Consider the following 13,517-nt stretch of genomic DNA (forward strand, 5'->3'; position numbering starts at 1 on the left):
CCGGCAAGTATAATCAGTTGCTGCTATCACCGCCTGGCCTCTACTGAGCAGTGAGTGGATGGTAGCCTCAATAAGAAACTGAGCGGTGCACATGCTTTGCCCCTCCACACCAGTGCACCTGCTGTTTGTCTGAATTCATTTACATGCAGGCCATTAGCGTGCATGTGTGACAGTTGAGTGTGCTGAGGACAATAATATCGAGAGACTTGTTATAGGGAAAATCAGTGCAGGGGTCTATTTCTGATTTTTCCTTGAGCTGGACAAGATCTCCTTCAAAGTAACAAAATCGACTATGATAAAATGTGATACCACCACATTTTCCCATTTATCAGCACTAGAATTTCTGTTGCTCTCTTACAATTCCAATATCACTCTCCTCCTGCAAGTTCATGTACCACTCTTTTATTCCAGGCACCCCTATAATCCTGCCCAACCCACAGTTTTTCTAAGTCCACAAACCTCTTTAATAGAGCTCAACCAGTGAACTCTTAATACTCTGCACAGTCCCCTTAACGTCATGGTAATTCCATTCCACTTGTCCACACAGCATCTCCGCTTTGCCCAGTGTAACTTTACCCACCACATTGGAACTCAACACAGCACACTAGAATTCCACTAGTGACAGACCTACACCAATCTATTGTGATTTCAGTTAACACCCTAACATACACCTACAATCTCATACAATTACCTTTGCAATTCAAAGCTGCTCTTTTGTGATTCCATCCAGAGAATGGCTATTCTACCCAGCCTCTGAATCAACTCACTACAATTCCTCAGAGATCCTTTATATTTCTAGCCAACATTCCTTGCAACTTTGTAGAAGGCAGCTTTCTATAAACATCACACAGCAACCATGTAAGACCAGTAGCAATAAGGTTTCCCCCATCCTGCATGAAAATGCACTCACATTTTTTAGTAACTTAATGCACCAATGCCGACAAATTCAACATTTGGATCAGAACGGCACAGACTCCCAAGCATTCATCAAACAGAGAAGCACCAACCCTCAGATGGTAAACAGAGGAACTTTGGGACACCAAAAGACAATGCAAATAGCTAGAGAGAAAGGTGAGAGCCAGCCACGAAGCCACCAACAGAAACACCTTCAAAACAAAGAGACACCAAGAAAAGCGCACTAGTGGAAAGCATCAAACAGCAGCAAAAAAACACTTCTCAATCATCAAAGATTTCACCACAACTACGGCTTCCGCCAATAGAATCACTCCCTCTCAAGAATTGTGAGACGACCTATGCAACTTTGTCAACAGTAAAATTGCTAACATCTACTGCAACTTCGCACACCAAACAGACCCCAGCGAATCTTTGCCAACCTGCCCATCACTAATCAAGACAACCACCTGACCGAATGGAAACAGCCACAATCATGCGGACAGTCCACTCTGGTGTCCTAATACAACCATGCCCCCACCACATTTATAAGCTTGGTGCATCAAAATCAGCTCAGTCCTCACCCATATCCTGAACTTCTTCATCTCTGCCGACTTCGCAGAAGCCTGAAAGCATGTAGCAGTCAACGCCCTCCTGAAGAAACCTTCAGCTGACCCACGCCCACTGGCCAACTACTGCCTTATCTACCTGCTTCCACACACAGGAAAAGTGACTGAGAAGGCCACCAACAAACAACTAAAAAGCCACCTCAAGGTCTACCACCTACTGGACAACACACAATTAGGTTTCAGACAGAATCACAGCACAGAAATGGCACTCATTGCAGCCACTGACAACATCAGGACCATCCTAGGCTAAGGAAAAACAGCTGCCCCCATCCTGTTTAACATCTCAGCTGCATTTGGCACAGTCTCCTACAACACACTTCTGAGAAGGCTCCATGAGTTTGGCATCAAAAGACCAACGATCACATGGATCTGCTCCTTCTTCACGGGAAGAACCCAAAGAGATACACTCATATCTTTCACATCGGAGGCCAAGAACCTAATATGCGCAGTCCCTCATGGATCATCCTTAACCATATCCTGTTCAACAAACACATAGCCTTACTCCTGAACCTCATCAAATCTAAAAGCTTCACAATCATCTCTTACACAGACGACACCCAACTCATCCTCTCCCGGACAGGTAACACATCCACCCACAAAAACCAACATCAGGACCTCTGAAGCAGAATGGATGAGAACCAACTGCTTTAAACTCAACTACGACAAAACAGAAGTACTAGTCTTTGGAAACAGGAACTCCCTGTGGACATCAACTGGTGGCCAACAGAACTAGGACAACCACCCACACCCAGTGACCAGGCTAGAACTCTGGGGCTCATCTTGGGCGACAAGCTCAACATGATGGCACAACTCAACGCAGTGAGCTCCGCCTGCTTTTACATCCTGCGAATGCTGTGATAACTCAAATGGCTTCCACAAAACATCAGACGAACCACCACGCAAGTACTCCTCGCAAGCAGACTATACTACGTCAACATACTGTATGTCAGCATTTCCAAGGAGCTCCTGAACAGGCTTCTGACCATTCAGAAGTTCAACATTCCACGCCACACCCACAACTCACCTCCCCTCAGGGAGCTTCACTAGTTCACCATTCACAGATGGAGCTAGTTCAAACTTTTCTCGCACACCCACAAAGCCCTACTCAACAATAGACCCGCATACCTCAACAGCTGCATATACTTTCACATTCCATTCAGACACGTACCTCACTCAGCCTCACTCACACTTGCGCACACACCCCCACTTTCACAGGAGGTCCTCGTTCTCCTAAATCACACCTAAAACATGGAACAACCACCTGTAATACAACAGAGCCTCCTCCTAGCTACTGGAGTACCACAGGAAGCTAAAGTCTCAGCTCTTCGAATAATGCTGCGGGACCAGTCTCCTTCTCACCCGCACAAGGGCCTGAAATAATACCCTCAAGGGTTTTCAGCGCACTCTACAAATTGACATATCGACTGAGCAGGTCTATGTCAATGTAATGTATGTGTCTTGTAAAGCGCACTGCTGCCCTGAGGGGTCGTGGCGCTGTAGACCGCTGGGGAACCTGTCCTGGCTATCCCTGTGAGATGGTCCCTACTGGGTATCTCCAAGGTGAAACCAGGCATCCCCGGCGAATGTGGGGGGCCGTTGTAAAGATGAGGCAAGCTAATGCCCAGAGTTGCCGAGTGTGATCCCTGGTTAGAGTAGGCACTGAGGCGAGAATTATCGAGTCCGCTGACCCTGGTCCACGACCCTGCCGCATCGGGAATTGAACCCTGGTCCCGGGCCGTTCTCTGCATCCGGGTCTGCCGCCTCTAACCCTTGAGCCACACCACTCCACTCAGTCAATGGTTCGCTACGGGGGTAGCAGCTACCAAAACGTTTGCCTACTTCATAAATCTGTAACATTTCATGTAAAATAACCCTTCTCGGCTGACTTTCATACAGAGGGATAACAATTCCGTACTTAAGTGAAACAACCTGGGTAGAGTCCAAGCTCTTTTCTTGGTAGTAAGCATGGTGCAGTATTTGGTGTTCGATTTCCATCTTGACTTACTTTTTAGTGAAAACAACAGTTTGTTTTGCATCGATTTATCCACGCTTTTCGCCTTCGTGATGCAGAGGGAGGGACAGTTTAATATTTGTGAATACAATACCGTAGACGCCGAAAGAGAAATATCTCGCATTCCTATTGGCTGAATGATTTGACGTCTCTTCCGGCAATTCATGGTTGTTGTGGGGGTGCAGCTTAGGTTGCTATGGTTAGACTATAAACGTGAAAGAAGGTCTATAGAGAAAGGTGGTAAACTATAATCGCCTGAAATAAATATAGAACTGGAGGCTATTCAGTGTTGTTGGTTTGTTAGAAAGGCAATACTTCAGAACGTAGTGTTCACCACTTTTTTTGTAGACCAATCTTTTCTTCATACGTTGTGTTGTACATGAACCATTAAATATCCTTTTCATTAATTGCTTGTGGTGTACGAATAACTCATTCATTCTATTCCAAAAAGCTATTTCTGTTGTATTTATAATTGTAACGACACATATTTTCCTTCTCAAAATACTACTGAATCCAGATTGTTGCCTCAAATTCATCATTGTACATGCATCCAACATGGCCACGTTATTAGCGTGCTTCAGCGGGGCTCTCTTTGCTTCAGTGAATGTGTTCTTTTCCTCTATTGCCAGGCGAAGGGGAGGAGCTGGGCCCGGAAGTGGAGTGTGTGTGTTATCGGAAGCGGCTCAAGCTGTCAGTGCTGCTGGTGTAGGCTGCAGAAGTGCAAACATGTCTTCAGACTTTGAGGGTTACGAGCAGGACTACTCGGTGCTGAGCGCCGAAATAACCGGCAGGATCGCGCGAATTCCCAAGCTGGCTGCTGGTGAGACAACATTGTGTGCTAACTGGCACACGGAACGAGTGAATGTGTATGGGAAAGAAGGGATGCTCAAACTTGCTGAGTGTGGCAGGATGTCTGCAGATGTTTGTGTTGAATCAATTTTATAAAGGGATGTTGTGTTTTTTAAATGGAGACGCTCCAAACAGTGGAGCCCCTATGGTGGTGTTTTATAGAAGACTTTTTAGATTTCTTCAACTTACTCGTGTACCCCCTCGCCCCCATCTCCCCACTGGCTTTACGGTCTGGGTAGTGTTAACATTCTCATATTGTCCATTGAGGTCAGGTCTCTTCTGTTGTTAATGCTGTTAGGCCTGGTTCGGTAGAACAGACATATATCGCATCTCTTCTGCTACCAGGTTAATCTAGAATATAGTCATGGACGTGATATCATATTTGAAATGTATGCTAACTAAATTATGATGGGTGTCTCACCACGGGGAGAGAGCATTGGATATAGTTTCCCAGTATTTTCATCAGCACTAGCCTGATATTAATATTTGACTGGACTGGTCAGCACTGCGACTTTTGGACACCGGGATTCCAGATTTCTGTAATAGTTTTTTATTGCTCGGCACAGACTTTGTTTTGGAGTTCTGAATGTGGCCCATGACATATTGCTCTTGTTCTTACTTTTTTATGGTTGGTCGTATTACATATTTTAATCACATGTTAACGATTGTAATTGTGTCTTCGGGTGTATTCTTTTGCAGCATTGAGAACGTCCAGTGGGATGAAACACATGTTGGCTGTATAGACAATTTGCTCGTTTCAAGTGTACCTATGCAGCAAACTCAGATACGTTTCAAAATGAAAAACTGTTTAACTTTGTTAGCACATAATCCGATTGTGTGCTCTGTTGCCTTTTTTATTTATCTTGTGTTTGGCTGGGGCCATTGAGGCTACAAGCTTGAACGACCTCCTTAGATAGCAGGAGATCGTTTCTGGCATCTTGGTAGCACCATTCTTTACACAATTAACAACATACCAGTAGTGTACACCATTGGGTATATAGCAGTCCTTTACACAGCTTCCATAATTTTGTTGAGTGCACTTCAGTAAACCTGTGCTGGTTTTGATGTCAAGCCAAAGGCCAAGGCTCTAGGCCTTATTGATTTATAGGAACATGTTATGCCAGATGCAGACAAAGCCAATTTGTTTAATTTATTTATTATGAAAAACTATGTTTGAGCCAATAAGCTTTTAAGGATGGACAGTTATTGTACTGTATTAAGCCTGCAGGCATGTCGTTTGCTACATAAAATCTCACAGATTACTCTTTGTAGGCAATGATTTTGGTGTTGATTATCCCCTCTGGCAAACTTAAAAGGCTAGAGCATTTGAACTATACATTTTTGTGGGAATCTCGTTGGAACGTCTGATAGACTTGTCACCCAGACCTTGTAATGAAAACTATTAATACACCATGTCTAATATATTGGGAAATAAAGAGAAGAAAATAAATCAACTTAAAAATGCTGCCACTCACCAGGCAATAGAGCCAATGGCTGATTGGGCAGTGGGTCAGCAGTTGAGACATTGGATCTGTTGCTCTATGAGCGAAGTCATTTTTCTGATCAGTACACATCCACCTGCTTCCGTGTCATGACTGTAGGGCCAGTTATTTGTTTTTCCATTTTCCTCTCATTTCTTTACTTATCATGTTTCTATTTTCATTAGTTTTAGAGCACACTTCAGACATGCGTCACTGAATGGTATTGTACATAGTTTTACTGTGTTACCATTCTAAGATAGTCAAAACAGGTTTTAAAACATGACAGCCATGCTGAAACTTCAAAACAATGAAAAACCTTGTACACTACCACTGCAAGACCTCTGGCCACCACTGCTAAGTTTAGTTTTACATGAAATTGAAAACATATGCCTGCCATGTTTATCCGGCAGTATGTTTGCTTCCTTATTTTTATTCTTTAATTTAGCTTGCATATTGTGTTTAGTTTGTGTCTGAGTTAAATGTGCTCGTGCAAGTGGAAGAATGTATGAATAAGTCAGTGGGTGGATGATTGGATGCATGATGTATGACAGAGTGAATGTATGATGACTTATTCAATGATTAAATATATCATTGACTGACGAGGCACCTTTTGGCATTGACAATGCTGGTGGATAATGGAAACTATTTCATTCAAATACATCTTCTCCAATTTAAGGGGCTCCAAACGTCTGCCGATGTTATATTTGAAAAGCTTCTCACTAATAAGGTCCCTCTTCTTATCTGTCTCAAGCTCCATAATAGCCACACTCTCGACCCTTAATCTTCCTTCTCAGCACCTCATTGTCTAGAAAGTCCAGTTAAATGCAGATGCTGAATAAACATGGCTAGCAAGCGCCATCAAGGAGTTTCACGGCCCCACCTCTGATTTCCAGTTTTACTTTGATTCAGTACTTCTGCCTCATACAAACAGGTACATCCCACACAAATCACAGGGAAACAGCTAACGAGCCTCCCTGATATTACTGTACACAAACTCTGTCTTTTGGCAGAATCCACAAGCAACCTTTGCAAATGAAAATCATGCTTCTGATTAAGACCAGGCTCGGGGCATACAACCTAATCAAACCCGGACTTGTGTATATCTGCATCACCACTGCTAATATCCCCTTACCCCACTGAACAAAAGAGTCCAGCCATACTTTGCTTTCACTCAAACCACACCACTTGACTCCCTACTTGGAACTGGCTGTCCCTGCCTGTGCGCTATTCTCCACCTGTCATTGTAACCCCTGTCTAGCTCACAGTGACATAACAGCGTTGCCTCCAGCTTGGGGCCTCACAGAGACTTAATTGCCTCCAGCATCTCACCTTATCCTGGACGTTGCCCCAGTGCGTTCTCTCCTGATGCTTATTTGGTGTGGCTCTTAAAAAACGAGGAATTTTTGCTTTGCCTCTTACTCTGCTTTCTTTAGTTTTACTCCTTTCAGTCTCTTGCCAAATCTAAACGGACCAACCGGAATCACAAGGTCCAAGCCGCTCGTGATATCTTATTTCAGAAAACGTTATGGAATAAATAATGATCCAGCAGCTCTTCCATATTGAGAGTTTTGTCCGGCGATACTCTGGTAGACATTGGTGTAGCAATTAATCTCCTTATTACTTTGTCCCACACTCTTTCACACTCATGTCACTATCCCTGCCTTTTATGAGTATACATTTACTTTGTACCTTTAATAAATCTACCCTGTGTAGAACTTAAAAAGCGACTAAATGCTTGTGTGCCAATAAAAAAAAACAACACTTTTTAGATTGACTTACACACTTGAGCATTCACCTCCAAAATCAAGATTTCTGAGTGGTGTAAGGGCCTGGGACAGGCCGGTAAATTCCAGATAACATCCAGTAGGAAGGTTCCAGGTAGGAGCCCTGAGAATAGTGAAGGGGTCTGGAATGAGCACTAGAAAGTGGACTATGGGGGAATGTTCTACATAGAAGATGAGGCGCAATTGCTGCTCCTTGAATAAATATGCCCAATTGAACAGCCGCATGAATGGGTCTAGATGCAGATGCACAAGCTGCATGGCCAATGTCTTAGGAGCTATAATCAAAATAACCCAACACTGCTGCAAAATGTTGTGTGTGCAAATTCATTGATCCCGGTCGGGTGTGTAGACAGTCTCCTTAACCACATGGCTGCTGGGCGTTTTCCCCCCCTGTGCTGGAAAATCACTGATGCCATTTGTTCATGACGAGCTCAGCTCGTCATCAGCACACGACACCTTTGGGTGATGACGAGCTGAGCTCGTCATCAGAATCGAAAGGGTTAAAGGACGATTTCACAGCTGAGAGCGCCAAAAACAGATATATTGACTACACTATAGATATTGAGCTAGAAGTGAGCCTGCACAAGGACCTAGCTTAATCTGCAAAAGCTGAATTCCTCTCAACAAAAGCACGCAGAAAGGCCTGCAGCCCTTTCAAGAGCCCAACAATCAAACAACAATAGCAGGCGCAAGTAGAAATACATCAGAATCAAAACATGACGGCTTTAAGCCAAAACAACACATGGCTTTTAGGAAAGCGGAGCTACTTGATAGCCTTCAGAACATTTTAGAAAGAACTGCACTGGAAATTCAGAGGTGACAAATTAAGGCTGTGAGGTAAGTTGTACACTCGATCGGGGTCAGAGTGGTGGAAACTGATATTAGAGTGGATTTATTAGCGATGTTTAAGACAATCTGAGAATGTAAATTTTACCTAGAAGCCCACCTCTTGATGGTGGAGGAATTGGATTATAAATCGTGCAGGAGGAACTACCACATTTGAGGCCTTAAGAATGGAGCAGATGGACCCAACCCGAACTCGTTTGTGCTGTGCATCGTTTCCTCACTGCTGGAGGTGGTTAGTGAGGAGAATCACCAGCACAGGGTGCACTGAGTGGGAACGAGGTGACCACAACACACCCCGAGACCACGTTATTTACTAGCTAAGTTCCTCTACTACATGACAAGAACGTTTTCTCCAAACGGCGAGGAAGTGAAATGAAGTGGCCTTTCAAAACGTTTCATGTACAGTATTTCAAGTCAAATAGCAAAACACACTACAGGTACTGTAGAGTCGTAACAGAGAAAGCTGATGCTAGAAAAGTACCACACAGATCGATTCATCCCTTTAGAAATTACCACAAGTATGGAGACCAATCCTATCAACTTGGAAATGGATAGGTACTAATAAAAGTTTGGTAAATAGAACTAAATGAAGGGTCATTGAAAACAAACCACTTGATGCTGGGAAATCCCCAGCAGCATCGGGACTGAGATTTATAGATGTTTTGCTGAACCCAAAATCACAGAGAGGTAGCGGTGGACATAGTACCAGCAAAAAGCACAATGGACCAGTATTTTTAAAGAGAACTTTGACCGATTCAATGAGCAGTAGCAGTGAGTGAAGTAATACATTTTGTGATGTTGGAGAGGCATGTTGGGGACCACGAGGAACTTCCCAGAGGGGGTAATAGGAAACATATCTACCTTTGTGTGTAATGGGAGGTGAATCTGCAACTTCTCGACTGTTGGAAAGGGTGCGAGCCTGGACTGGTTAGCCTACCCTACAGGTTCCGTTGCAGCAGATGCCAAGTTGTTGGATATGACTGAGCTATCACCCACCCCACCCCTGTTGGGTAGCATTTTAGAATCCAAGCATAATTTACCGATTCATGCCCTTATATAGGTATAATTCACCTTGCCTTTATATAGGCATAGAAATCATGCCCATGTTTAGACATAACCCATCCAGTCCAAATACAGGCATGGCTACTTCAACTAGTTCCAAAAAGCCACAACGATTTCTTGGAAAACTCGGCTTCAGTAGTCAGGGACATCCCCGTGCTCGAACATTGATTTGTTCTAGAAATCATGGAGTTTTCAAAGAACTAGCATTCCCTTGGGGTTCTTTGGTGACGTTATTATGTCTGACTTTACGTCAAACAAGGCACCTTCCAGGTAGAAATATGCCTACACTTGCCCTGGCAAACACACGGTGGTTCGGAGCAGCTCAACTATCTACTTGCCCGACGCAGCTCGCTACTGCAAGTGCCGAAGGAAGCCGACCCTCCAGCTGACGCACTGACAGAGTGGCTGCCTTTCTCTCACTGAGAATCCAGCTCCAGTGTTTCCAAGCTCCCCTCGCGGGGTGTTGGGAAATCGAGTCCCGAGACAGAGATACCAGACCTCCGACATTCTAAAACCAAGGTAAGGAGCTGATTAGACCCTAAGAGAAATCTTGGTTAGAATCTTGGCAAAAACAAACTAAACGTATGCTACACCATACTTACTTCTTGCCTCGTAATAGGCTTAGGTTAGGTACATTGGGGTAGGCGTATTTAAGGAGCACCAGTTGAGTACTTTTAGCTTTTGTTATTTATGTATGTATTTTATGGCTTAGAAACCATACCATGCTTTTACAGTATTATTTTATAATACTCTTCTTACTGTACGCATTATACTTTGCAACCAGTATTAAAATTGTAGCAGTTCATTTCTTTTGCATGAGAAAGAAGACTGTTCAATAAATCCTTTCATTGAACACGCCAGTCTCTCTATTTCTCTACACCTCTGTTAAAACCAAGCATGCACGTTTGACTGAGTAAAATATCTATCTATTGTTTCCACGACTCTCTGAAGATATGTTTATTCTTGGGGAAACAAAGTTGTCATGTTGTATGCGGTTGTCAGAAACGAATCCCATCTTGTGTATTCGAGAAAGTTTCTAGTGACCTCTGAGCTAGCTGGCACTCACAATTAAGTCTAATATATTCGATAGAGACCTAGTCGACCTAAGTTATACGTCAAATCGATAAGATATATTATTCAAATGGGCAGAGCCTATTGGGAATATAGGAACTACACTCCATGGCGGCCAACGTTTGGTAAGGCACTAATTTAACGCTAGATACTAAAGTAACTCAGTCGTGCTTTTCTCAGAGACCCCTTTTCCCATAAAATACTCCAATAAACGTCTGGAGTGGGTAAAGGGATAATATCCGCCATAACTGAGTAGGACGAGAAATCCTATGTATTAGTTTTTGGTTTGTTCAACGTTGTAGGATACAGTGTTCCAAAATATTGTGCACCTTATCTTTGTTTCTTTGAAACTTGCTCTGCAAACTTTCATTAAACAATGTCGCTTTACGGCGACAACAACGCAACCGGTGGAGCTGCAGCATCTGCAAACCAACCGGGTTTAGACGTTGCAGGTTTCCAAGAAACCGACCCGGATGCGATAATCATCCCGGAAAACTTAAGGAAAACCATCACTATAAAGCTTTTAACAAATGGCATATCATCAAGCGGTGGTAGGGTAATTTTTGTCATAGAGGCACACGAATATCGGCAGACAGAAGTATTCTATTCATGGATTGTCTTCCCTGAAGCAAATCTAGTAACACATGTGTTCCACTTCTACAAAGTAGAGTAACCTCCAGCGGAATACACTCCTTTCGAGGATGTTGAAATTCCATTAACATATCAAGAGCATGCTCTCTGGTTTAAAGGCGCCCTACAACATCAAAATCACATTACCAGGCTTTGTCCACTATGTAGACCAGGAGCAATATGGCCGGTATTAGCCAGCTATACACTACATCCTCCCATTGAAGAAATGACAGGTGCAGAACTATTAGTTTAACTAAAACAATTAATAAAAATACACAAACAATTGGTTCAATATGTCATGCGGACTCTGACAGTCCAACCTCCTATAAGGATTCCACAGCAAACCCCTCACCAGGTGAACACAAATAAAATTACACCATAGACTATACAATCAGTCATTGGTAAATTGCCCGCAAAAAGGGAACAAATTCCATTCTGGATAGCTCAAAAAATTACTGAAATCGAGGCAGTATTTCCTGACAGTACACCTCATGAGAAACACAGAATTTTAACAATCTGTTTACGAATGGGGATCGCACCAGATAGGAGGACTGCAACACTTGGGGTACAGTCTTTGCTGCAATCTACACAAAAACACATAGTGTTCTGTCTATGGCGGTCATACCAGACGTCCTGAAATAGATTCAAAATGAATAAGGGGCAGAGCCTGCATTGAATCTGGGAATGAAATTACTGAAAGATTCCAAACAGGTCTCAGCTATAATATTAGCTAACATTAAAGGTGAAGCAGCATCTGTGGCGATCTGCCAAAAATTAAGAGAATTTGATGTAACTGAGCAACCATATGAACTGGCCAAAATAATAGAAAAATCCTATGAAGAACTAGGTAGAGATAGTTTGGGTGGGAAACCAGTTAAACCCCAACTAACAAAGTTCTGAAAAGGTCTTTATTAAAAACACTCTCACTAATCCAAAACTAAAAAAAAGTGGGAAAATACTGAACAGTCCCTTCCTAAAGAGCAGCGTTCTCAATCCAGAGGTAGATCTCCTCAAAAGGAGCCCTCTGATAAGAGATATACCCTCAGGAACAGGGATTAATTGAGAAAACCTGATAGATATCAAGATACTGATACACGTTCCTCTCGTACCTTTCAGACTTGCTCACAGAAATCGTAAAGAAGAGGACGGTCAGAACACAAGGAATAACACGTTTAGTCCAAAGATGATCAACACGTTCCAAAAAATAAGAAAACCCAATACACCAAAAAGAAGGTAGCAGGTCTAAAAATCACACATGCGGACGCAACTCAAGAACGGGGAGTGGGCCCAGACAATGCTGGACATCGCAGCAGAAGTCACCATAGCTCACAAGATCCTGAAGGATCATCTGGAGACAGTGGACTTGAATGAGTACATTCAATTTGAAACTGCCGATACCAGGGTTAGTGGACCCCATAAGTTATATGAATTAACGCTCCGGATGGAGGGGGACATAACTAGGAAAATAAGCACTCTTTTGGGAGAAGCTCTCTAAGGGTTATGGCATTCTTCTAGCTGAAAAAGAGTGGCCACCAAAATTTGTCAGGGATTGCCCACATGGCGAAGACATCATTATGCCAGCCTTCTCCAATCATATTCCAATTCACTTAAAATACACCTATGCCAGGAAATGGGCTGTAGCCCAAGCTCCAGCATTTGTAGGCTGGCATGAGGATTCTCCTCACCATAAAATCCAGTTAGAAACCCAACCAACTGCACAGAGGCAGTATCCAGCTAAGCAAGAAGCTAAAAAAACAGGTCAGGGAGATATTAGATTAACTTGAATACCAAGGGGTGATTGAATCATGCACCTAGTCAATGAACAATCCTTTATTTCCTGTCTCCAAACCAGACAATACATATCGCCTAGTTTGGACTACAGGCATTTAAACTCTTGTTGCAAAACTTTTGCAGTACAAAATGCACACAGTGCACAACTGATGAATAACATTGTGCGTAAAAAATATGAAACCACATTAGATATTTCTAACAGTTTCGTCTGTCAAAACATTGCACCTGAAAGCACGTACTTGACTGCTTTCTCAATTGTGGGGACACAGCGTCACTTCTGTCGTCCCCCCCCAGGGATTCAAGAATAGTCCAGGGTTATTTCCAGCCAGAGTAACAGCTACTACAAACGTATGATGATGAGACATTATCTTATGACGATGGCATCTATCTAAAAGACGATGATTTGGACAGGCACTCGAACAGAGTGAATACCATTATACTTGGCTTTGCTTCTGAAATGTATAAATTCAAC

The 13,517-nt window shown here is 43.1% G+C and overlaps 1 protein-coding gene across 6 annotated transcripts in view; it reads left to right on the top strand.

Moving 5' to 3' along the window:
* Positions 1-4,164: 4,164 nt before the first annotated feature.
* VTI1A (vesicle transport through interaction with t-SNAREs 1A) overlaps positions 4,165-13,517 on the top strand; it is a 1,083,798-nt gene continuing 1,074,445 nt past the window's right edge. For all 6 annotated transcript variants that reach the window (XM_086922795.1, XM_086922792.1, XM_086922791.1 and 3 more), the window contains exon 1: positions 4,165-4,351. In XM_086922795.1, the coding sequence (XP_086778921.1) occupies positions 4,258-4,351 (94 nt within the window). In that variant the 5' untranslated portion in view covers positions 4,165-4,257. The remainder of the gene's footprint in view (positions 4,352-13,517) is intronic.

This window comes from Lissotriton vulgaris, chromosome 5 (genome assembly GCF_964263255.1).
Source record: "Lissotriton vulgaris chromosome 5, aLisVul1.2, whole genome shotgun sequence".
NCBI classification, from domain to species: Eukaryota; Metazoa; Chordata; class Amphibia; order Caudata; family Salamandridae; genus Lissotriton; species Lissotriton vulgaris.